This window comes from Nyctereutes procyonoides, unplaced genomic scaffold (assembly GCF_905146905.1).
Source record: "Nyctereutes procyonoides isolate TBG_1078 unplaced genomic scaffold, NYPRO_anot_genome, whole genome shotgun sequence".
NCBI classification, from domain to species: domain Eukaryota; kingdom Metazoa; phylum Chordata; class Mammalia; order Carnivora; family Canidae; genus Nyctereutes; species Nyctereutes procyonoides.
The window spans coordinates 54,425,583-54,448,877 of record NW_026575125.1 but is presented as its reverse complement, the minus strand read 5'-3'; the positions used below and the strand labels follow the sequence as shown (position 1 = coordinate 54,448,877).

The following is a 23,295-nucleotide window of genomic DNA, read 5'->3' as shown; positions in this document are numbered from 1 at the left end:
TCATAGAGGGAGACAAACCATGAGAGAGTCTTAAATGCAGGAAAGAAACAGAGGGTTGCTGGAGGGGAAGTGTATGGGGGATGGGGTAATTGGGTGATGAGTGTTAAGGAGGGCATGTGATGTGATGAGCACTGGGTGTTATTTGCAACCAATGAATTACTGAACTCTACATCCCAAACTAATGATGTACTACTATATGTTGGGTAATTGAATTTAAATTAAAAAATACTTAGTTTGAAAGATTGTTTTGAAAATCAAATACAGTCATGTACATTAAGTGTATTACAGAGGCTTGACACCGAGTTAATATTTAATAAATGGAATTATAATAATAATAGGGTAAATCATTGTGCAGTGGTGTGTTTTCTCTCATCATTTGTAGGGTGGAGAAATAAAAGTGAAGAAGAGCTACCCAGAAGGGAAAACGGCACCACATTTTTTCTGTTACTTGATACATATAGAAACTCCTCAGCATTCACTCAAATGAACAAATGTTTATTTAAAAGAATTTGTACACATATAACACTCTCACTTTCAAAAAGCAGAGTAACTTTTTATATTATGAATAAACAAACACTGGCAACTTAAAACTATGGTTAAGGAAGGTAGGAAAAATATCCCCTTTCCCCAGCCAGGGACTGAGACTTGTAGCTAAAGCCAACCTCCATCTCTGTCCTTTAAGTCTGAGAGTGACTTGACTAGAGATCTGATTTTGGTAGAGAGGAGAACTGTAGAGCTTGGGGAGCCTAGTGCCTTTTCTTTTGTAAGGGAAGGCCACCAAAACAATCTATAGGAAAGGGAGTAGCCAGCAGCTGACTTGAGCCGAGGTTGCTTTACAAGAGAGCAGACCCAAGAGAGGGAGGGATGAATGGAGGGGAAATTCCACCCTCCTACCTATGGAAATGGTTGGCACTCACTTGAATCTCAGCTTATGCCTTTAACCCCTAAGATATATCATTGAGAAACTGCCAGAATAATGGTTTTGAATAAAAATGATTTTGAACATTTGGCAACAGAGATGTCAGCCTGGGGCCCCTCTCATTCTAAGGCAGCCTGTACAGTAGAGCCCGATAATTTAGGCAGCAAGTTACATAGGACTTGTGGATAGCTGCAGCTCACTGATTTCACTGTGAGGAAATTCTGTCATTAATTTGAAAAACAAGGGTTATGGGAAAGGCCTGCTGGTCTCAGGATCTCTAGACACACAACCTATACCTGAGAACTTTACCCTATCTGGGAGACTGGCATGGGAGTGAACTCCATAATAGCAGCCAGGCTTCCCAAATGAATAATAAAAGGAGGTCTTGTCCAATTGACCTCTGGGCCTTCCTTAGACGACATGAGATGAGGAGGGGTTTGTGGGGAAGATATATACACCAAGTCTACTGGAAAGTTCAGCAAGAAGACTGTTGACCCTTCAGAGCCTAATGTAAAAGTACAAGGAGGGGGCACACTGGAGCCTTCACCTGAAACAAGGGCCTCCTCCAGCCCTCAGCCCTTAGGTCCCAGGCCTCAGACACAAGAGGCAGAGAATCACATCTTGGCCTCTGCCCTTCCCTCAGCATCAAATAAGGGCAGGAGTTGAAATGTGGGTGGGAGAGAAGGGATCATCAGACACACTATCATTAGCACCTGAACCATATCTCTTCTTAAATCAGAAACCCCAAGAGAAGAAAGAAGAGCAAAGGAGAGAGGTTGTGCTTCCATCACACTAAATAGGAAACTTGGTAGAGGTGGGGCAGGGTGGTTTCAAATCAAGAAATTAATCACTCTAGCCATGGAAGGAATTATGAGCAGCAGAGCTCTATGTGTTCTCCATCTCTTCATTCATCTTGCTTCCGTTTTGGCTTTTTGGGGTTCCGGGACCGACTCTTGGCCTTGCACAGAGGACATATAGGTGCATTCCGATGAATTTGCTGATGGCATGACAAACAGGCCTGGTGGGAGGACACAGGACAAAGAAAGTTAGTGATCAGGTTCTTCTAGCCTATGGTTCAGCCTTTTCATCCCCAAGGGTCAAGAAAGCAATTGTGATTTCCCAATAGGAAGATGTTATTATCACTTCTCAAAGAGTGTGACCCAAGTAGAGAGATCAGGGCTAGATGTAAGAATGTAAAGGCTATAAAGGGATGAGGGTCCAAGATGGTTATTGAGGAAAAATATCCAGAATTTGGAAATAAGGCAAAATGAGAATTATATATCATTTTAGCATTATATTGGAGCATGGTCCAACAGGCCCTACTATTAAGGATTATTTAATACTCTAGGACATACAGCAGTTAACTTTCTCTATGAATATTTTAGACTTTTCAGGTCATGTGGTCTTAGCTGCACCTACTCAACTATACCTGTTCTTTATGAAAGAAGCTACAGACAATACATAAACAAACAGGCAGATGTGTGTGTGTCAGTAAAACTTTATTTACAAAAACTGAGAACCAATCAGACTTGGTCTGTGGGTTCTAGTTTGCTGACCCCTGCTCTAGGAGAATGTCCCTTTCTTGACTATTTACTATTGATCAGGGTCCAAACTGTGATTTATGCTAATAAAGTACAAATGATTTTTTTCCCAGTAGAGATGCAGATTTCTGTTCCAAAGAAAAGATAATCATAAAAGTTACATTTATTTATTTTACTGGACATCAACCAGTTCTGTATTTAATTTTGCAAACTTATTTCAGCATTCTTTTCCTTTTCTTACTACATAATTAACTGTTTTTCAAATGCTTTTGGAACCACCTTTGTAATCCTGCTGACTCCCTCATTAAGAACAAATGTTCACTATATATTTGCACAAGTCTTTCTAACTTAAAAAAAAATTATCCTTTGGTAGAGCCTGCCAACCTTCTTGCATTGTAGCCCCATTGGGAATGTGAAGCAGTGAAACCAGCTCGTCTGCTACAGCACATATATACTAACTCTTCCACTGTGTCCCAAGCAAAGGCTGTTTTAGGAAGGCACCAAATATTTAACTACAAAGCCCGAGTCCTAGCCTTCCGTGGGGCTGCTTGAAGATACCTTGCTTCCTCCACAACCCCTACTCAGCTCACTTACCTTCATAGGTGGTGGCTGTTGCCTGAAGGTGGCTGTCTGCCGAGTGTCCTGCTTTCTAGCCACTTGGAGTTGTTGGGCAGCAGCAGCTGCAGCGGCCAGAGACTCAGGGATGGGGGGCTCCTGAGGCTCCGTCTGCCACTCCGCTTTCTGCTTCTCAAAGTAACTTTGGAAATGAAAGACATTAGTTAGATCATTCTGAAAGCAAGGAGAACCTTGCCCCTCTTAAAGACTCCATGTCACAGAACCAAAGGGGTTGGGCTGTGGCTCACTATAGAAAGTTCCTATATCCTCTCCAGCACAAGGTTCTTCTCCTTCACTACCTGGCCCATTGTCTGCTGGGAAGGGTAATCCTCCTCTTTGCTGGCTCTGACAGATCCAGAAAATCAAGACTCCCAGGGCTAACAAAGTCCTTAAAGGGCACTTGCTTACTGTTCATCCCATTTACCCTTGCAATATTCTCATTAAGTGTCCCAGACCTCTGCTCACATACCTCTAGGAAGAAGCTCAACACTTCCACAGGCAGCCTGCTCTACTTTAAGAAGTGTGCCTCCTTCTACTAAACTGAACTCTCTCTGTAAGGTGAGTATCTAGGTCTCTAGATAAAGTTCCAGGCTAGCACCTGGAGACCATGAAAGCCCAGCCTTCAACATTTTCAAAGGTTTCTAGACACCCCTTCTAGACTTTGACTTGGGAAGTCACCTCTTAAGACACACACACACACACACACACACACACAGAGTCATAGACACAGTCTTGTGTTATCAAAATTGCACAAAGAATTTTAAAAGCTTCCCAGTAATACTAGTCTAATCATCCTTATTTTGGTACACAGAGACTTGTCCAAGGTCATACTGACAGGCCTGAAGCTAGGACTGAGAACCATGACTTTAGACCAGGTTTTATGTATGTATATGCACCTCTGCGTGTGTATGTGTGTGTGTGTGTTGTATGTGTGTTACAGGGACAGGGAGTAGGCATCTTACTCCAAGGAGAGCTTCTCTTCCTCTTCACATAGGTCAGGGAGCCTCTGTAGGCCTAGAGTCATGCGTAGGGCATCCACATGTTCCTTCAGTGGCTTATACTCATCATGTAGCCGCCGGGTAGACTCTAGCAGCTTGTTTAGGTCATTCTCAGACTGTTTGATGGTGTTTTCCATCTAGAACACACAGTGAGGTAGGTACAGAGAAAAGACACCAACAATGTCAACAATGTAACAATGCAAGGCTCTACAGCTAGATGGATAAAATAGCTCAGGGTCCGGAGCCAGACCAATCTATGGTCAAGTCCTTCATTCACCATGTGTTCTATGTGACTCATCATGCCTGTTTTTTTCATCTTTATAATGGTGATACTAATAGTTCTTAATTCATATAATCTTATGAAGATTCAGTGATTTAATTCATATAAAGCTCTCAGTACAGGGGCTACCAAAGAGTAAAGGTTCAATAAATGGTAGTTATTATACAAATATAGCACCTTAAAGCTAGAATGGCCCTTAGAGCTGATTTAGTCCATCTTACCACCATTTTACAGATCAGAGAATTGAGACTCAGAAAGAAGAAGAAACTTCCTCAGAGAAATACTTCTTAGGGGCAAAACATAGACAAAGAATAAGGTCTTCTTCCTAAGCCAGTGGCTTTTACCTTAGATCAGTAGTTTTCAAAATGTGGTCACCAGATCAACAGCATTAGCATCACCCGGAAATTCATTAGGAATGCAAATTCTCAGGCACAACCCCAGGCATATAAAAATCAGAAATTCTAGGGTTGAGTTCAATAATCTATGTTCTAAGAGCTTCTTCCAGGTGACTTTGATTCATGTTTAAGTTTGAAATCCACTAACTTAGATTCTTAGCCTCTCTGTGGCTAATATTTGTAATTTGCATTGGCTTTGTATCCTTTGTTAGTTGGCAACAGTCCATGAGACCCTGGAATCCTGTGATCTTGTGACACAGGAAATACCAAGTACCTACTGTCCAAATCACATTCATATTTCCTTTAAAATCCTAGGCTTGGCAATATCAGGAAATAAGTATTGCCATAGAAATGAGTTCCCTAAGAATAGAAACTTAACGCCTTCAAATGTAATTTTTAAAAACTGCTTCTCATTGTCATAGGCTCAAAGGATCGAAAAGGATCTCCTAAGTCAGCACCTCTAAATTTCCTCCTGGTGCATCAATTTTGCAGCCCAGAGGTGATCATTCAGACTGTGCTTGAATAACTCCAAAAAGTGGGAAACTTATCAACTTAGCAGACAGTTCATTCCCCATGTTCTAAGTATCTCAAAAAGAGACTCTAATGAGGGAGCTACACTTTAGTAAGTTGGCAGAGATTATTTGTTTAGCCTACTTGGAAGCTTTGGAGCCCGTTGAGCTAGACCCCAGAGGCAGCTGTCTGCTCTGATTTACTCCAAGGCTAACTCTCAACTCCCAGACTCCCAGAATGACAGCACATAAGTGCTGAAAGAGACCTTAGAGGTGACTGAGTCCCTGTAACAGTAAAGAGAGAAAATGAGGCCTAAGAGAAAAAGGGACTTGTCCAGTGATATTCAGTGATGGAGCCAGAGCTAGATCTCAGAACTCCTGGATTCTTCCATTCTACCACAACCTGATGCTTACTCCCCTAAGCTGGCCACAGCCACATCTCAAGGAGAGGCCACAGTACTCATTACTGTCTATTCAGCTAAGGGCCCAGAGGTAGGCTTCAGGTGGCAAGCCACGTACCACATTGATATCAGCATGGATCAGTCGGAGTTCCTCCACATGGGCCATCTTCTCCTGTAGCAGCAAGTCCATCTCCTGCTTATATTCCTTCAGGTGCCTCTCCTCTGATTCAAGAGCCTCAAACTCAGCCTTCAAACGTGCCTTGATCTTCTCCATCTGAAGGGTCTTGTTCCTGCAATTACCAAAAAGCAAGAAACAGATCAGCAGGAAAAGGGAGGAAAATGGGAATAGAATACAGATTTAGCCCTGAGCCAGGGCTATTTTCCTAAGCTTTTCATTCTCCAGGCAGACCCAACTTGAAGCCATCCCCCAAAAGTTAGAAGATCCTTTATTTATTTTTTTATTATTGTTTCATGTTTTTTAAATAATAAATTTATTTTTTATTGGTGTTCAATTTGCCAACATACAGAACAACACCCAAGTGCTCATCCCGTAAAGTGCCCCCCTCAGTACCCGCCACCCAGTCACCCCTAACCCCCGCCCTCCTCCCCTTCCACCACCCCTAGTTCGTTTCCCAGAGTTAGGAGTCTTCCATGTTCTGTCTCCCTTTCTGATATTTCCTACCCATTTCTTAGAAGATCCTTTATTCTAAGATTGAAGCTCAGTGGGTCTCAAAAGGGGATAATTGTATTCCTTTATGGAGCATTTACAAACATGGAGGTTTTTGCTGTTAGAATGATTCATGATAAAACACTACTGGCATGTAGTGGCCATAGGCCAAAGACACTAAATAGCCTCTTAATGCACAGGAAAGTCCTACATCACAAAAAACTCCAACCCAAGATGCCAACCATGACCTTTGAGAAACTCCTACAGGAGCACCGTCCATTAAACTTTCTACAATGATGGAAATTTTCTATATCTATACTTTCTCATGCAGTTGCCAATACACACATGTAGCTACTGGGTACTTGAAATATGGCTAGTGTAGTTGAAGAACTGAATTTTGAATTTTATTTAATTTTAATTAATTTAATATTATACTATCACAATGGTTAACAGGACTGCACAACTCTACAGAGTCCACTCTTCAGTTCCAGAAGAGGAAGTGGAATGTAAGAACTATAGCTCATTTCTTTTCCTAAAAAATAAAACTTGTATCTTGTTGTTAAATCCCAATTGCATACATTCTGGTTCAGTAATCGCACACCTGTGAATTTATTCTAAGGAAATAATTAAGGGAAACAAAACATTAGTACACAGGAATGTTCATTCTGGACTATGGGAAAGACTGCAATATTTGGAAATCATTAAAAGTAATCACTATGAAGACTTATGACATGGAAAATATTGAAGATATGATACTTAATGGAAAAGTGTATATACTTGGATTGCATTTTTCAAAATATACATGCACAAAATATACTGGCACAGTTTCAAAGACCTTTAAGACCATTTGAAGCATGCCTAAATAAAAATGACACAAAAATTTGGAAGGAGGCCCCTCTAGGGCACATTGCTATCCTCCTAATGGCTCTCTACTTTCTGGTTTTCAGGTACTACCTAGCTGTTATCCATCACTCAGATACTTTCTTCTGCATCAGTAGCTGGTTTTCACCCTTGCTCCAGGCCATTCCATGGGTGCTCTTGCTCTATACCCTAGACTCTGGCCTCTGGCTTTAGCCTGCTTCTGTCTTTAGTCTCTCTCTCGTGGCTCCTGCCTTAAGAGGTGACCCTCAATGGCACAGACCCACAAACAGACTTGTGTTAGGTGGATAGGATAATGGAAGAAATTTTTCTTTATTTACTCAAAAATTCTTTTCATGTTATTGTATTTTGTTACCTAGAAAGGGTAAAAACAAAAGATGAGTGTTATTATCCCATTTGTAAAATAGGAAATTGAGGTTCAGGGTAGCAACTTGCCCAAGACCACAGAACTAGTAAATGGGATGTTGAGATTTGAACACAGGGCCCTCTAACACCACCCACTATGCCACACTACCTGAGTGAGGTTGCCTTGACTAAAAAGCATAAACATAATAAGAGTTCTTGGTATACCTGTTCAACTGCCTTGAAGAGGGTGAAACTGACTTGTATTGGCCAATTAACTAACTATATAGAGCCCCTCCTATCTAGACTTCCATTTTCCTCCCCTATATTACATGTAGAGCAATCTGAATTTTGCCTATCCCTATCCCAATTTACAGATGAGAAAATTGAGATTTAGAGTGAGATATAGTATATCATCCTAAGGCAATCTGTGACAGTGCTCAGCCTACAATCCATTTCTGCAAGCAGAACCATGTTATAAAAGGAACATGAGCTTTAGATTCAGACCTGGGTATAAATCTGGGTTCTACCATTCCCTAGCTATCTGTTTCTGGACAATAATAATAACAGCTATATTTATAGTTTATATTTATTGAACACCTATTATGTACCAATTATATAGGATTCTAATATCAACTCTAACAAATATTTATGGGACATTTATCATGAGGCATGCACTATACCAGTTGCAAGGAATAGAACAAAAAAACAGAATAGTCTGTGGACAGGAAAATTCATCTAATGACTAAAATGGACCCTGAACACATTGCTACATGAAAAACTATGTGATGAGTAGTAAAGATGAGATGCAGAATGCAATGGAAAGACACAATAAAGGGATATAACAGTCTAAGGGACATTGTAAAGTCAAAGGGACATTCACCAGAAGCTATCCTAATAATCTGTGGATGTGAAAATTGGAGCAAAACCTGGAAAATGAGTAGGAGGTAGCTGGAAAAGTGCACGTAGACACAGAGGAAAGCAGCCCAGGCAGAAAGAATAGCATGAGCAATTGCCTTGGCACAGAAAAGAAAATGGAACATTAGATGAATTAAACAAAGGTCAGTGTGGCTGGAGCATTTATTGTATGAGGGAGGAGGCCTGAGATGAAATGAGAGAGGATGCCAGAATATGGTCTGGGGATTGAGATGAGGAGTTAGGACTTTTATCCTTAGGAGAAGGGGGAATCATTGTAGTATTTCAAGCATCAGGAGAGGGACATAATCTGATTATCTCACTTTACTTCTCTCAGTCTTGGAAAGATTTTTGCTTCTAACAAGGTATGAAAGCAAAAAAAAAAAAATGTGGGGGAGGGGAACAACAACTAGCTGGGCAAAAGCCTCCAGGGCAGGAGAGCCCAGCCCTGGAGAAGCTGGAACTTTAAAAATCTGCATCGGATTTTGCAGGACAGAAAAGTACTTAACAGAGTAATCTGACAGAACACAGGAGGAGCAGTGAAGCCAAAAGATTCCTGGAGTCACTATAAAAGGAGGGGCAGGGAGGCGGGGCAAGATGGCGGAAGAGTAGGGTCCCCAAGTCACCTGTCCCCACCAAATTACCTAGATAACTTCCAAATCATCCTGAAAATCTACGAATTCGGCCTGAGATTTAAAGAGAGAACAGCTGGAATGCTACAGTGAGAAGCGTTCACGGTTCTATCAAGGTAGGAAGACGGGGGAAAAAGAAATAAAGAAACAAAAGGCATCCAAGGGGGAGGGGCCCCACGAGGACCCGGGCCAAGGCTGGGGCGAGTGTCCTCAGGACAGGAAAGCCCCATCCCGGAGAAGCGGGAGCTTCACCAATCTTCCCGGGTGGAAAGGCTCTCCCAGGGAGTTAGAGCAGGACCCCAGGAGGGGCGGGGATGCCCTCAGGCTCCCTGGGACACTAACAGACACCTGCACCCCAGGGAGAGCACGCCACACCCCGCGGCCAAGCTCCCTAAAGGGCTGCAGCTCTCGCACGGCTGGACCCGCGGGAACAGCTCAGAGGCGGCTCCGGCTCTGACAGAGGCTCAGCGCAGGAGGAGGCTGCGCGGCCCCGGGAGTAGCTCGGGGGCTGCTCCGGCAGAGGAAGAGGCTCCCCCCAGAGGGGGCTGCCCCGGGAGCAGCTCGGAGGGGCTCAGGCGGCGGCTCCGCGGACGGGCCGGCAGCCCCAGGAGCGCAAAATCAACAGCGCAGGCCCAGGAGCACAGGGCAACAGGGACACAGCCCAGGATCCGGCCTCCCCCCCGGAACAGGCAGAGGCCAGGAGGGCACAGGACAGCAAGGACGCTCCTACCCCAAGCTGAAGAGATCAGCGGCCACGCCTTGGGAGCATCCAGGCCCCTGCAGACTGAGAGCTCCATAGTTATTGCGGGAGCTGAATCCAGGAATCCAGAGCTGGCCGCCACCACTGTGGTTGTTCCTCCTGGGGCCTCACAGGGTAAACAACCCCCACTGAGCCTCACTGTGGCCTCACCGGTTAAGCAGTTTAAACATCACTCACTGAGCCCTGCACCAGGCAGGGGGCTGAGCAGTTCCCCCAAGTGCTAATACCTGACAATCAGCACAACAGGCCTCTCCCCCAGAAGACCAGCTAGACAGGCGAAAAACAAATTATTGACCGAGCAACACTGGAAAGTTCCAGGGGAAGTCAAGGAACTTACAGTATACAGAATTAGAGGATACTCCCCCTTGTCTTTTTTTTTCCTTTTTGATTTCTGTTTGCTTCCCCCTTTTTTCCTTTTTTCTTTTTTTTCTCTTTTTCTTCTCTCTTTTTTCTTTTTTTCCCTCTTTTTTCTTTTTTCATTTCCTTTTCTTCTTTCTCTTCTCTCTTTTTCCCCTTTTCCCAATACAACTTCTTTTTGGCCACTCTGTACTGAGCAAAATGAATAGAAGGAAAACCTCACCTCAAAAGAAAGAATCAGAAACAGCCCTCTCTCCCACAGAGTTACAAAATCTGGATTACAATTCAATGTCAGAAAGCCAATTCAGAAGCACTATTTTTTTTTAATTTTTATTTATTTATGATAGTCACACACAGAGAGAAAGAGAGAGAGGCAGAGACATGGGCAGAGGGAGAAGCAGGCTTCATGCACCGGGAGCCTGATGTGGGATTCAATCCCGGGTCTCCAGGATCGTGCCCTGGGCCAAAGGCAGGCGCCAAACTGCAGCGCCACCCAGGGATCCCCCCAGAAGCACTATTATAAAGCTACTGGTGGCTCTCGAAAAAAGCATAAAGGATTCAAGAGACTTCATGACTGCAGAATTTAGATCTAATCAGGCAGAAATTAAAAATCAATTGAATGAGATGCAATCCAAACTAGAGGTCCTAACGATGAGGGTTAACGAGGTGGAAGAATGAGTGAGAGACATAGAAGACAAGTTGATGGCAAAGAGGGAAACTGAGGAAAAAAGAGACAAACAATTAAAAGACCATGAGAATAGATTAAGGGAAATAAATCACAGCCTGAGGAAGAAGAATCTACGTTTAATTGGGGTTTCCGAGGGCGCCAAAAGGGACAGAGGTCCAGAATATGTATTTGAACAAATCCTAGCTGAAAACTGTCCTAATCTGGTAAGGGAAACGGGCATTCAGATCCAGGAAATAGAGAGATCCCCCCGCCTAAAAGTAATAAAAACCATTCAATACCTTGACATTTAATAGTGAAGCTTGCAAATTCCAAAGATAAAGAGAAGATCCTTAAAGCAGCAAGAGACAAGAAATCCCTAACTTATATGGGGAGGAGTATTAGCTTAACAGCAGGCCTCTCCACAGAGACCTGGCAGGCCAGAAAGGGCTGGCAGGATATATTCAGGGTCCTAAATGAGAAGAACATGCAACCAAGAATAGTTTTTCCAGCAAGCCTCTCATTCAGAATGGAAGGAGAGATAAAGAGCTTCCAAGACAGGCAGGAACTGAAAGAATATGTGATCTCCAAACCAGCTCTACAAGAAATTTTAAGGGGGACTCTTAAAATTCCCCTTTAAGAAGAAGTCCAATGGAACAATTCTTAAAAACAGGGACTGAATAGGTATCATGATGACTCTAAACTCATATCTGTCAATAGTAACTCTGAACGTGAACGGGCTTAATGACCCCATCAAAAGGCGCAGGGTTTCAGACTGGATAAAAAAGCAGGACCCATCTATTTGCTGTCTACAAGAGACTCATTTTAGACAGAAGGATACCTACAGCCTAAAAATAAAAGGTTGGAGAACCATTTACCATTCAAATGGTCCTCAAAAGAAAGCAGGGGTAGCCATCCTTATATCAGATAAACTAAAATTTACCCCGAAGACTGTAGTGTGAGATGAAGAGGAGCACTATATCATACTTAAAGGATCTATCCAACAAGAGGGCTTAACAATCATCAATATATATGCCCCAAATGTGGGAACTGCCAAATATATCAATCAATTAATAACCAAAGTGAAGACATACTTAGATAATAATAGACTTATACTTGGTGACTTCAATCTAGCGCTTTCTACACTCGATAGGTCTTCTAAGCACAACATCTCCAAAGAAATGAGAGCTTTAAATGATACACTGGACCAGATGGATTTCACAGATATCTACAGAGCTTTACATCCAAACACAACTGAATAAACATTCTTCTCAAGGGCACATGGAACTTTCTCCAGAATAGACCACATACTGGGTCACAAATCAGGTCTGAACCGATACCAAAAGATTGGGATTGTGCCCTGCATATTCTCAGACCATAATGCCTTGAAATTAGAACTAAATCACAACAAGATGTTTGGAAGGACTTCAAACATATGGAGGTTAAGGACCATCTTGCTAAAAGATGAAAGGGTCAACCAGGAAATTAAGGAAGAATTAAAAAGATTCATGGACACTAATGAGAATGAAGATACAACTGTTCAAAATCTTTGGTATACAGCAAAAGCAGTCCTGAGGGGGAAATAGATTGCAATACAAGCATCCATTCAAAAACTGGAAAGAACTCAAATACAAAAGCTAACCTTACACATAAAGGAGCTAGAAGAAAAACAGCAAGTAGATCCTACACCCAGCAGAAGAAGAGAGTTAATAAAGATTCGAACAGACAACGAAATCGAGATCAGAAGAATTGTGGAACAGATCAACAAAACCAGGAGTTGGTTCTTTGAAAGAATTAATAAGATAGATAAACCATTAGCCAGCCTTATTAAAAAGAAGAGAGAGAAGACTCAAATTAATAAAATCATGAATGAGAAACGAGAGATCACTACCAACACCAAGGAAATACAAACGATTTTAAAAACATATTATGAACAGCTCTACGCCAATAAATTAGGCAATCTAGAAGAAATGGATGCATTCCTGGAAAGCCACAAACTACTAAAACTGGAACAGGAAGAAATAGAAAACCTGAACAGGCCAATAAACAGGGTGGAAATTGAGGCAGTCATCAAAAACCTCCCAAGACACAAAAGTCCAGGGCCAGATGGCTTCCCAGGGGAATTCTATCAAATGTTTAAAGAAGAAACCATACCTATTCTACTAAAGCTGTTTGGAAAGATAGAAAGAGACGGAGTACTTCCAAATTCGTTCTATGAGGCCAGCATCACCTTAATTCCAAAACCAGACAAAGACCCCACCAAAAAGGAGAATTATAGACCAAAATCCCTGATGAACATGGATGCAAAAATTCTCAATAAGATACTAGCCAATAGGATCCAACAATATATTAAGAAAATTATTCACCATGACCAAGTAGGATTTATTCCTGGGACACAAAGCTGCTTCAAAACTCATAAAACAATCAATGTGACTCATCATATCAGCAAGAGAAAAATGAAGAACCATTTGATCCTCTCAATAATGCAGAGAAAGCATTTGACAAAATACAGCATCCATTCCTGATCAAAACTCTTCAGAGTGTAGGCATAGAGGAAATATTCCTCAACATCTTAAAAGACATCTACAAAAAGCCCACAGCAAATATCGTTCTCAATGGGAAATGCTGGGAGCCTTTCCCCTAAGATCAGGAACAAGACAGGGATGTCCACTCTCACCACTGCTATTCAACATAGTACTGGAAGTCCTAGCCTCAGCAATCAGACAAAAGAAGGACATTAAAGGCATTCAAATTGGCAAAGAAGAAGTCATACTCTCCCTGTTTGCCGATGACATGATGCTCTACATAGAAAACCCAAAAGACTCTACCCCAAAATTGCTAGAACTCATATAGCAAATGGCAGTGTGGCAGGATACAGAATCAATGCCCAGAAGTCTGTGGCATTTCTATACACTAACAATGAGACTGAAGAAAGAGAAATTAAGGAGTCAATCCCATTTACAATTGCACCCAAAAGCATAAGATACCTAGGAATAAACCTAACCAAAGAGGTAAAGGATCTATACCCTAAAAATTACAGAACACTTCTGAAAGAAATTAAGGAAGACAGAGAGAGATTGGAAAATATTCCATGCTCATGGATTGGAAGAATTAATATTGTGAAAATCTCAGTGTTACCCAGGGTAATTTACACTTTTAATGCAATCCCTATCAAAATACCATGGACTTTCTTCAGAGAGTTAGAAAAAAATATTTTAAGATTTGTGTGGAATTAAAAAAGACCCTGAATAGCCAGGGGAATTTTAAAAAAGAAAACCATATCTGGGGGCATCAGAATGCCAGATTTCAGGTTGTACTACAAAGCTGTGGTCATCAAGACAGTGTGGTACTGGCACAAAAACAGACACATAGATCAATGGAACAGAATAGAGAACCCAGAAGTGGACCCTGAACTTTATGGTCAACTAATATTCGACAAAGGAGGAAAGACTATCCACTAGAAGAAAGAAAGTCTCTTCAATAAATGGTGCTGGGAAAATTGGACATCCCCATGCAGAAGAATGAAACTAGACCACTCTCTTTCACCATACACAAAGATAAACTCAAAATGGATGAAAGATCTAAATGTGAGTAAAGATTCCGTCAAAATCCTAGAAGAGAACACAGGCAACACCCTTTTTGAACTCGGCCACAGTAACTTCTTGCAAGATACATCCACGAAGGCAAAGGAAAGAAAAGCAAAAATGAACTATTGGGACTTCATCAAGATAAGAAGCTTTTGCACAGCAAACGATACAGTCAACAAAACTAAAAGACAGCCTACAGAATGGGAGAAGATATTTGCAAATGACGTATCAGATAAGGGGCTAGTATCCAAGATCTATAAAGAACTTATTAAACTCAACAGCAAAGAAACAACCCAATCATGAAATGGGCAAAAGATATGAAGAGAAATCTCACAGAGGAAGACATAGACATGGCCAACAAGCACATGAGAAAATGCTCTGCATCACTTGCCATCAGGCAAATACAAATCAAAACCACAATGAGATACCACCCCATGGCAATGAGAATGGGGAAAATTAACAAGGCAGGAAACCACAAATGTTGGAGAGGATGCAGAGAGAAGGGAACCCTCTTGCACTGTTGGTGGGAATGTGAAATGATGCAGCCTCTCTGGAAAACTGTGTGGAGGTTCCTCAAAGAGTTAAAAATAGATCTGCCCTATGACCCAGCAATTGCACTGCTGGGAATTTACCCCAAACATACAGATGCAATGAAACGCCGGGACACCTGCACCCCGATGTTTCTAGCAGCAATGTCCACAATAGCCAAACTGTGGAAGGAGCCTCGGTGTCCATCGAAAGATGAATGGATAAAGAAGATGTGGTTTATGTATACAATGGAATATTACTCAGCCATTAGAAATGACAAATAACCCCCATTTGCTTTTACGTGGATGGAACTGGAGGGTATTATGCTGAGTGAAATAAGTCAATTGGAGGAGGACAAACATTTATATGGTCTCTTTCATTTGGGGAACGTAAATAATAGTGAAAGGGAATAGAGGGGAAGGGAGAAGAAATGGGTAGGAAATATCAGAAAGGGAGACAGAACATGGAAGACTCCTAACTCTGGGAAATGAACTAGGGGTGGTGGAAGGGTAGGAGGGCGAGGGTGGTGGTGACTGGGTGGCAGGCACTGAGGGGGGCACTTGATGGGATGGGCACTGGGTGTTATTCTGTATGTTGGTAAATTGAACACCAATAAAAATTAATTTATTAAAAAATAATAAAATAAAAGGAAAAGAGAAAAAAATAACAAAAATAAAATAGAAAAGTAAAATAAATATTACATAAAATGAAAAATAAATAAATAAAAATGTATTAAAAATAAAATAAAGCAATAATTAAAAGGATAGTAGCCAAGCTTCAGGAAAGCATAGAAGAGGGATCCCTGGGTGGCTGAGTGGTTTAGCACCTGCCTTCGGCTCAAGTTGTGATCCTGGAGACCTGGGATCGGGTCCTGCATCAGGCTCCCTGCATGGAGCCTGCTTCTCCCTCTGCCTGTGTCTCTGCCTCTCTCTCTCTGTGTCTCTCATGAATAAATAAATAAAATCTTTAAAAAAATAATGTATAGATGACATCACAGAGTTTGAAAACCACTGAGATAAAGGTGCAAAAAATGAATCGGGCTGAAATGAAAATTTAATAACCAAGATTCAAAACTAATTGGATGTAATGAACTCAAGGATGGAAGAAGCAGAACAAATAAGTGATACAGAAAATGGATTCATGGTAAATAATGAAGCTAATTAAGAGAGGGAAAGAAAAATCTTGGATCAGGAAGGTAGACTTAGAGAACTCCATAACTCCATGAAACCTAATAGCGTTCATATCATAGGACTCCAAGTAAAAAAGAGAGAGAAAAGGGGGCAGAATGTTTATTTGAGGAAATTATAGCTGAACATTTCCCTAATTTAGAGGATGAACTGACTTCCAAATCTGCGAAGCACACAGAACTCTCACCAAAATCAAGAAAAGCAGACCAACACAAAGATATATTGTAGTTAAATTTGGAAAATATCAAGATAAAAAGAAAAACTAAAAGCAGCGCGACTAACTTTATACCTAAAGGAGCTAGAAAAAGAAAATCAAATGAAACCTAAAGCAATCAGAGGAAGAAATAGAAAACTTGAAACCAGCAAAGAATTTGAATCACTAATCAATATCTCGCCACAAAGTTCAGGGCCATGTGACTTGCCAGGTGAATTCTACCAAACAGATTTTTAAAAAAGATTTTATTTATGTATTTGTTTGTATTAAAAATATTTAAAACTATTATTAAAAATTAAAATACTACACTATTTGTTTGTTTAAGAGAGATAGGATATGAAAAAGACCATGAGTAGTGGGGAGGGGTAGAGGGAAAGGGAAAAGCAGACTCCTCTCTAAGCAGGGACACTAATATGTGGCTTGACCCTGGGACACAGATCATGGTCTGAGCTGAAGGCAGATGCTTAACTGACTCAGCCATTCAGGCATCCCTTCTATGAAACATGTAAAGAAGAATTAATATCTATTCTTCTGAAACTGTTCCAAAAATAAAAATGGAAGGAAAGCTTCCAAACTCATTCTATGATGCCAGTATCACTTTGTTTTTTTTTTGTCAGTATCCTTTGATTCCAAAATGAGACAACGATCCCTCTAAAAAGTAATATTACAGACCAATATTCCCAATGAACATGGATACAAAAATTCTCAACAAACTACTAGCAAATCAAATACAACAGTACATTAAAATAATTATTCACCAGGACCACGTAAGATCTATTCATGGGCTGCAGGGATGGTTCAATATTTGCAAATCAATAGTGACAGATCACTTTAATAAAAGAAAAGATAAGAAGAACCGTATCAATACTCTCAATAGTTGTAGAAAAAAACATTTGACAAAGTACAGCATCCATTATTGATAAAATACCCTCAACAAAGTAGAGTTAGGGGAAACATATCTCAACATCATAAAGGTCATATATGAATGACCCATAGCTAATATCATCCTGAAAACTGAGAGTTTTTCCCCTATGGTCAGGACAAGAAAAGGATGTTCACTATCACCACTCTAGTTTATCCTAGCCTCAGCAATCAGACAACAAAAAGAAAAGGCATTCAAATCTGCAAGGAAGAGATCAAAATTTCACTATTCACAGATGACATGATACTCTATGTAGAAAACCTGAAAGACACCAAAAAATTGTTAGAGCTGATACATGAATTAAGTAAAGTTGCAGAATACAAAATCAATGTACAGAATCTGTTGCATTTCTATACATCAATAATGAAGCAGTAGAAAGAAAAATCAAGGAATCAATCCCATTTACAATTGTACCCAAAACCATAAGATACCTAGGAATACATCTAACCAAGGAGGTAAAAAGACTTGTACTCTGAAAACTATAGAAGACTTATGAAAGAAATAGAAGATGACACAAATGGAAAAATATTCCATGGTCATAGACTGGAAGAACAAATATTGTTAAAATGTCTGTTTTAGCAACCTACAAATTCAATGTAATCCCTATTGAATACCATATCCAATAGTTATTGAATAAAATACCATTGCACTTTTAGAGCTAGAAAAAATAATCCTAAAACTGCAAAAGACTGCAAATTGCCAAAGCAATCTTGAAAAAAAAAAGCAAGCTGGAGGCATCACAATTTCAGACTTCAAGCTGTATTACAAAGGTGCGGCCATCAAGACAGTATCTTACTGGTAGAAAAACAGACACATAGATCAATGGAACAGAATGAAAAGCCCAGAAACAGACCCATAACTATATGGTTCAACAAAGCAGGAAAGAATACCCAATAGAAATAAGACAGTCTCTTCAACAAATGGTGTTGGGAAAACTAGATAGCAACAGGCAAAAGAATGAAACTGGACCTCTTTCTTTCTTTCTTTCTTTCTTTCTTTCTTCTCTCTCTCTCTCTCTCTCTCTCTCTCTCTCTCTCTCTCTGAAACTGGACCACTTTCTTATACAGTACACAAAAATAAATTCAAAATGGATGAAAGACATAAATGTGAGATAGGAAACCAATCAAAATCCTAGAGAACACAGGTAGCAACCTCTTGGACATTGGCTGTCACAACTTCTTACTAGACACATCTGATGCAAGGGAAACAATAAAATTAACTACTGGGACTTCATCATGATAAAAAGCTGCTGCCCAGTGAAGGAAACAATCAACAAAACTAAAAGGCAACTTTTGGAATGGAGAAGATACTTGCAAATTACATATCTGCTAAAGGGATAGTATTTAAAATCCACAAAAAATATCAAACTGGGGATCCCTGGGTGGCTCAGCAGTTTAGCACCTGCCTTAGGCCCAGGGTATGATCCTGGAGTCCTGGGATCAAGTCCCACATCAGGCTCCCTGCATGGAGCCTGCTTCTCCCTCTGCCTATGTCTCTGCCTCTCTCTCTCATGAATAAATAAATAAAATATTTTTTAAAAACTTATCAAACTAAACACCCAAGAAACAAATAATACAGTTAAGAAATAGGCAAAAGATATGAAGAGACATTTTTCAAAAGAAAACATAAGGTTGGCCAACAACACTTAAAAAGATGCTCAACACATCACTCATTATCAGGGAAACACAAATCAAAACTACAATGACATTATCACCTCACACATGTAATAATGACTAAAATTAACAGCAGAAAAAAAACCACAGGTGTTGGTAAGGATGTGGAGAAATGGGAACTCTCTCGTATTTTTGGTGAAAATGCAAAGTGGTACAGCCACTCTGAAAAACAGAATGGAGTTTCCTCAAAAAGTGAAAAATGGACCTACCCTACAACCCAGCAACTGCAATACTAGGTATTTACCCAAAGAATACAAAATACTAATTCAAAAGAATACTTGCACCTTGATGTTTATAGCAGCATTATCTATATTAGCCAAATTATAGAAACAGGTCAAGTGTCCATTGACTGATGAATGGATAAAGAAGTTATGATATACATAGACAATGGAATATTGCTCATGCATAATAAAGAATCAAATCTTGCTATTTGCAATGACATGGATGGAGCTAGAGTGTTTTGCTAAGTGAAATAAGCCAGTCAGAGAAAGACAAAAGCTGATGACTTTACTCATATGTAGAATTTAAGAAACAGAACAAATGAAGAATGAGGGGGAAAAAGAGAGGCAAACCAAGAAGCTGACTCTTAACCATAGAGGACAAAATGATGGTTACCAGAGAAGAGGTAAGTGAGGGATGGGTATGGGATAAATAGGTGAAGGGATTAATGAGTGCATTTGTGTTAAGCACTGGGTATTGTATGGAAGTGTTGAATCACTATATGTACACCTAAAACTAGTGTTATATTGTATGTTAGTAAACTGGAATTTAAATAAAAACTTAAAAATAAAATGTAATTCCTTGCAATGACTTATATGCCTATGTTTAGAGGAACATTAATCACGGAAGCTGAAAGGTAGACATAACCCAAATGTTTACTAATCGGTCAGCAAATGAACAAAATGTGGTATTCTCATACAATGAAAAACTATTTGCCATTAAAAAGGAAAGAAACAATGGCATATGCTACAATGTGTACAAACCTCAAAATCAATATGCTAAGTTGTATGTAAAGGCAAATCTATAAAGACAGAAAGTACATTACTGGTTGTCTGGAGCTGTGGGTGGGAATGGAGATCAACTTAAAACTGGGCATAAGGGCTCTTTATTGTATGATGGAAATGTTCTAAAATTGTATTGAGGTGATAGTTGTACAACTCTGTAAATTTACTAAAAGCCATTGAATTGCACACCTAAAATGGATGTTTTCTATAGTATGAAAATCACAACTCAATAGATATTACACGTATATCCTCCAATGACTTCTTACCATACTTAGATTCACAAAACCATCTGAACCCAAATTTTAAGCTGTTCCTACTCCTCCGTTCCTGTTTCTCCAGGAAAATAAATGACATGTCAAAAGGCTTGTGTAGAGGCAAGAGATTTTTAATGGAGTTGGTCAACTGAGGTACCCAGGAGGACTAGGGAGGGGGTTAATGATGAAACAAAAAATGCAGACATGTTACCCTGGTGGTCAATTGCCTTTACTCTGTTCTTAGGATTAGTATCTATTGTTCTACCATCTATGCTCTGTCCAGTAACTGGGTAGTCTGGCTAAGATTAAGTTTAGGGAAAATGTCCTTCCTTTCCCAAATCTACAGAGTAGACATCATGCTAACTTCCTTCTCTTCACATTTTTTTCTATCAATCAAGTGGACAAAGAAAGTTTATTAAGCAAGTACCATTTACTCCAACAGTGTGCTGGATCCTGTGGGTTACTGATGAGTAGACCTCTTCCTTCAAATAAAATAACTGTGATCCAATACAGAAAATAGAACACATTTTAACTGTTATGGCTGAAGTGGAACTGGGACCTCCAGAGTCCTTATTCTCCAAATCCAACTCTGTCTGACTCTATGAGAGTGGCCATTGATATACCTCTGTGGAACTCCCAGGGCTTCTCAGAACATTATTTCAAAGCTACCAATCAAATTCATCCTCTTCATTTCAGAGATGAAGAAACAAATGCCCAGATAGGGCAAAGAACTAGCCCAAAAGCATGCAGCTATGGTCCTTTGGGTCCTCTAAATGTACAGACTTACACATGAAGCAATTTAAAATATAGATAATTATACACACAAGAGCTTTCTAGAGAATGGCACAATGTTATACTTCTCTCTATAAACTCCCCATCATCCATCACACTGCTTTGGCCATAAGCAGGGCTCAGCAATTACATTTGGAGTGACAAAATGAAAGCAAATAGGTAGTAAGTTTAGGGTATTGACTGAAATTTCAGTAGCCTCAGAGAAAGAAAGACATTATCATGGGTGAGAAGGGTTGATTCATTTAGGCATCATTTATTGAGTCTATAAGTACCAGGAACTGAGAAGAAATTGGGTGTTCAGAAGAGTTCTGTTTAATAATAGCAGGTGTGTGTGTGTGTGTGTGTATGTGTGTGTGTGTGTGTGTGTATTATGTTCCAGCAACTGTGCTAGGCATCTTATATGTCATCTACTTTAATCCTTATCATGACCATATGAATGGGATGTTTAGCTTCATTTTTACAGATGAAAAATCTGAGGCTGAGATCACAAAGCCAAGAAGTAGAGACTCCATTGTAGTGAGCCTAATCAACTTTGCCATCATACCAAGGGACTTTTCTCATATGATAGATCTCAAGCAGTGGAAAACAAGCCAACAGAGGTGAATTCTTGTCCTGGTGCAGTCACCAATTTTCAGGATGGAACTTCCACATCATGGAACTTCCTGGAACCTTGGAAATTCTACCTGAGAAGTAAAACTCAGTATAACCTTGCACATAGGTCTTAGATGACTCCATGAAATAGAATCTGTGGTATATTTGGCCTTACAAGAGAGGAAAACATCAAAATCATTAAAGATGTGATTTTATGTGGAAAGTTTTATAAGGAAATCCTCCCAAGAGGCTAAAGTGCACATGGTGTGGCCAGAGAATCACAGGAAAATCACATCATACTTACTTAAGGCTTCCCACAATCACTGGGGCCATAGTTTTATTTAACTGTTGAACCAGGATATCTGACCTCCCTAGGTCACAGTCTATCCATACAGAATCCTGAGTCAAAACAAAAATATTCAGCTGGCTGACTTCTTTCCAATGGATTTTTACTGGCTAACATGGAGTAGGACGTATAGGGAGGACAGGTTCTAGGGCAATAGAACATCCATTCATGGGCCGAACTTGGCAGGCTCATCCATCATCCAGCTCCAGAGGTGACTTAGCCCCAATACTCACACAACAAACAGGACAGGGCAGCTAGGATCTATAGGACTTGAGGATGCACTGATCAAGTGAAGCCACTGGGTAGTGCAGATGTATGGAAACCTGCACAAATTTGTTGATGAGCTAAGTAAATGGTGAGAAGTGGACAGATCCAGAATATATTATATAGGTATAACCCACCAGGTCAAACTAACTAATGCAGTGGTTTTTCAAGTGTGATCTCAGGACCACAAGTAACACTATTGCCTGAAACTTGATAGAAATGCATATGCTCAGGCTCCACCCCTGATATACTGAATCAGAGATTCTGGAGATGGGACCCAAAAATCTGTTTCAATGGTCCTCCAGGTGGATTCTGATGCATAACCAGTGTACTACTATTTGATAATCACTCAGATGTAGGGGGTCAGAGAGAGGGAGGAATGAAGAATGATTCCAGATTTTGAGTTCAGGAGACAATTACTATTGATGGGGCAGACTAGGAGTGGAGAATGTTGGGGTGGGAGTGGAACTGAAAGTTCTGTTGGAGCTTGAGATGCCAGTAACACATCCAGTAGGTATGGGTAAGTGGGAAGTTGGATATGTGAGTCTGGAACTCAGGGGAGAGATCAGAGCTATTCACCTTGATTCTAAGATCCTTGAGAACAGGTCTAATTTGTCTTAATGGTCCCCAGAATATCCCAGTCCAGTATATGGCTCAGAACAGGTGGTTGGTAAATGTTACTGAATTAAGAAAGGGGAGCCAGTTTTTCCTGCCTTCTCTAGTCTAGTTAGAACAGTCCCTAAGTACCAAGTGTCTTTCCATCTAATATTTATTTGCTCATCTGGGAAAACAGAACAGGTACTGTCAGAAAATCAGGTTAGAACAGTTCAGTTTGAAGACTTTCTTACAGCTCACTACCAAATGTCAACTCCTTCCCATTCTCTTTCCTGTGATCAGCATTATTTGGCTTACTCATTCCTAAGTCCCAGAGGTACTGAATCTCCTGTAACTGGTTGTTGAGTGAGTACTGGGCTGTGTCAGTTTTCAAGCCAGGTGACAAAGGAGCCTGCTGAAGCTGCCACAGCAATGAGTGAATAAAGGGAGGAAGGGAAGGAAATA

General features: G+C 40.4%; 1 protein-coding gene across 2 annotated transcripts in view; it reads right to left on the bottom strand.

The window, feature by feature from the left end:
- Positions 1-474: 474 nt before the first annotated feature.
- Positions 475-23,295, bottom strand: part of ZC4H2 (zinc finger C4H2-type containing) — a 32,941-nt gene continuing 10,120 nt past the window's right edge. Inside the window, exons 2-5 of one of the 2 annotated variants that reach the window (XM_055338289.1) lie at positions 5,777-5,948; positions 4,038-4,210; positions 3,055-3,217; positions 475-1,937 (exon numbers count right to left, since the gene is read on the bottom strand). In XM_055338289.1, coding sequence (XP_055194264.1) covers positions 1,824-1,937; positions 3,055-3,217; positions 4,038-4,210; positions 5,777-5,948 — 622 coding nt within the window. In that variant the 3' untranslated portion in view covers positions 475-1,823. The remainder of the gene's footprint in view (positions 1,938-3,054; positions 3,218-4,037; positions 4,211-5,776; positions 5,949-23,295) is intronic. The other variant, XM_055338290.1, reaches the window with a different exon arrangement.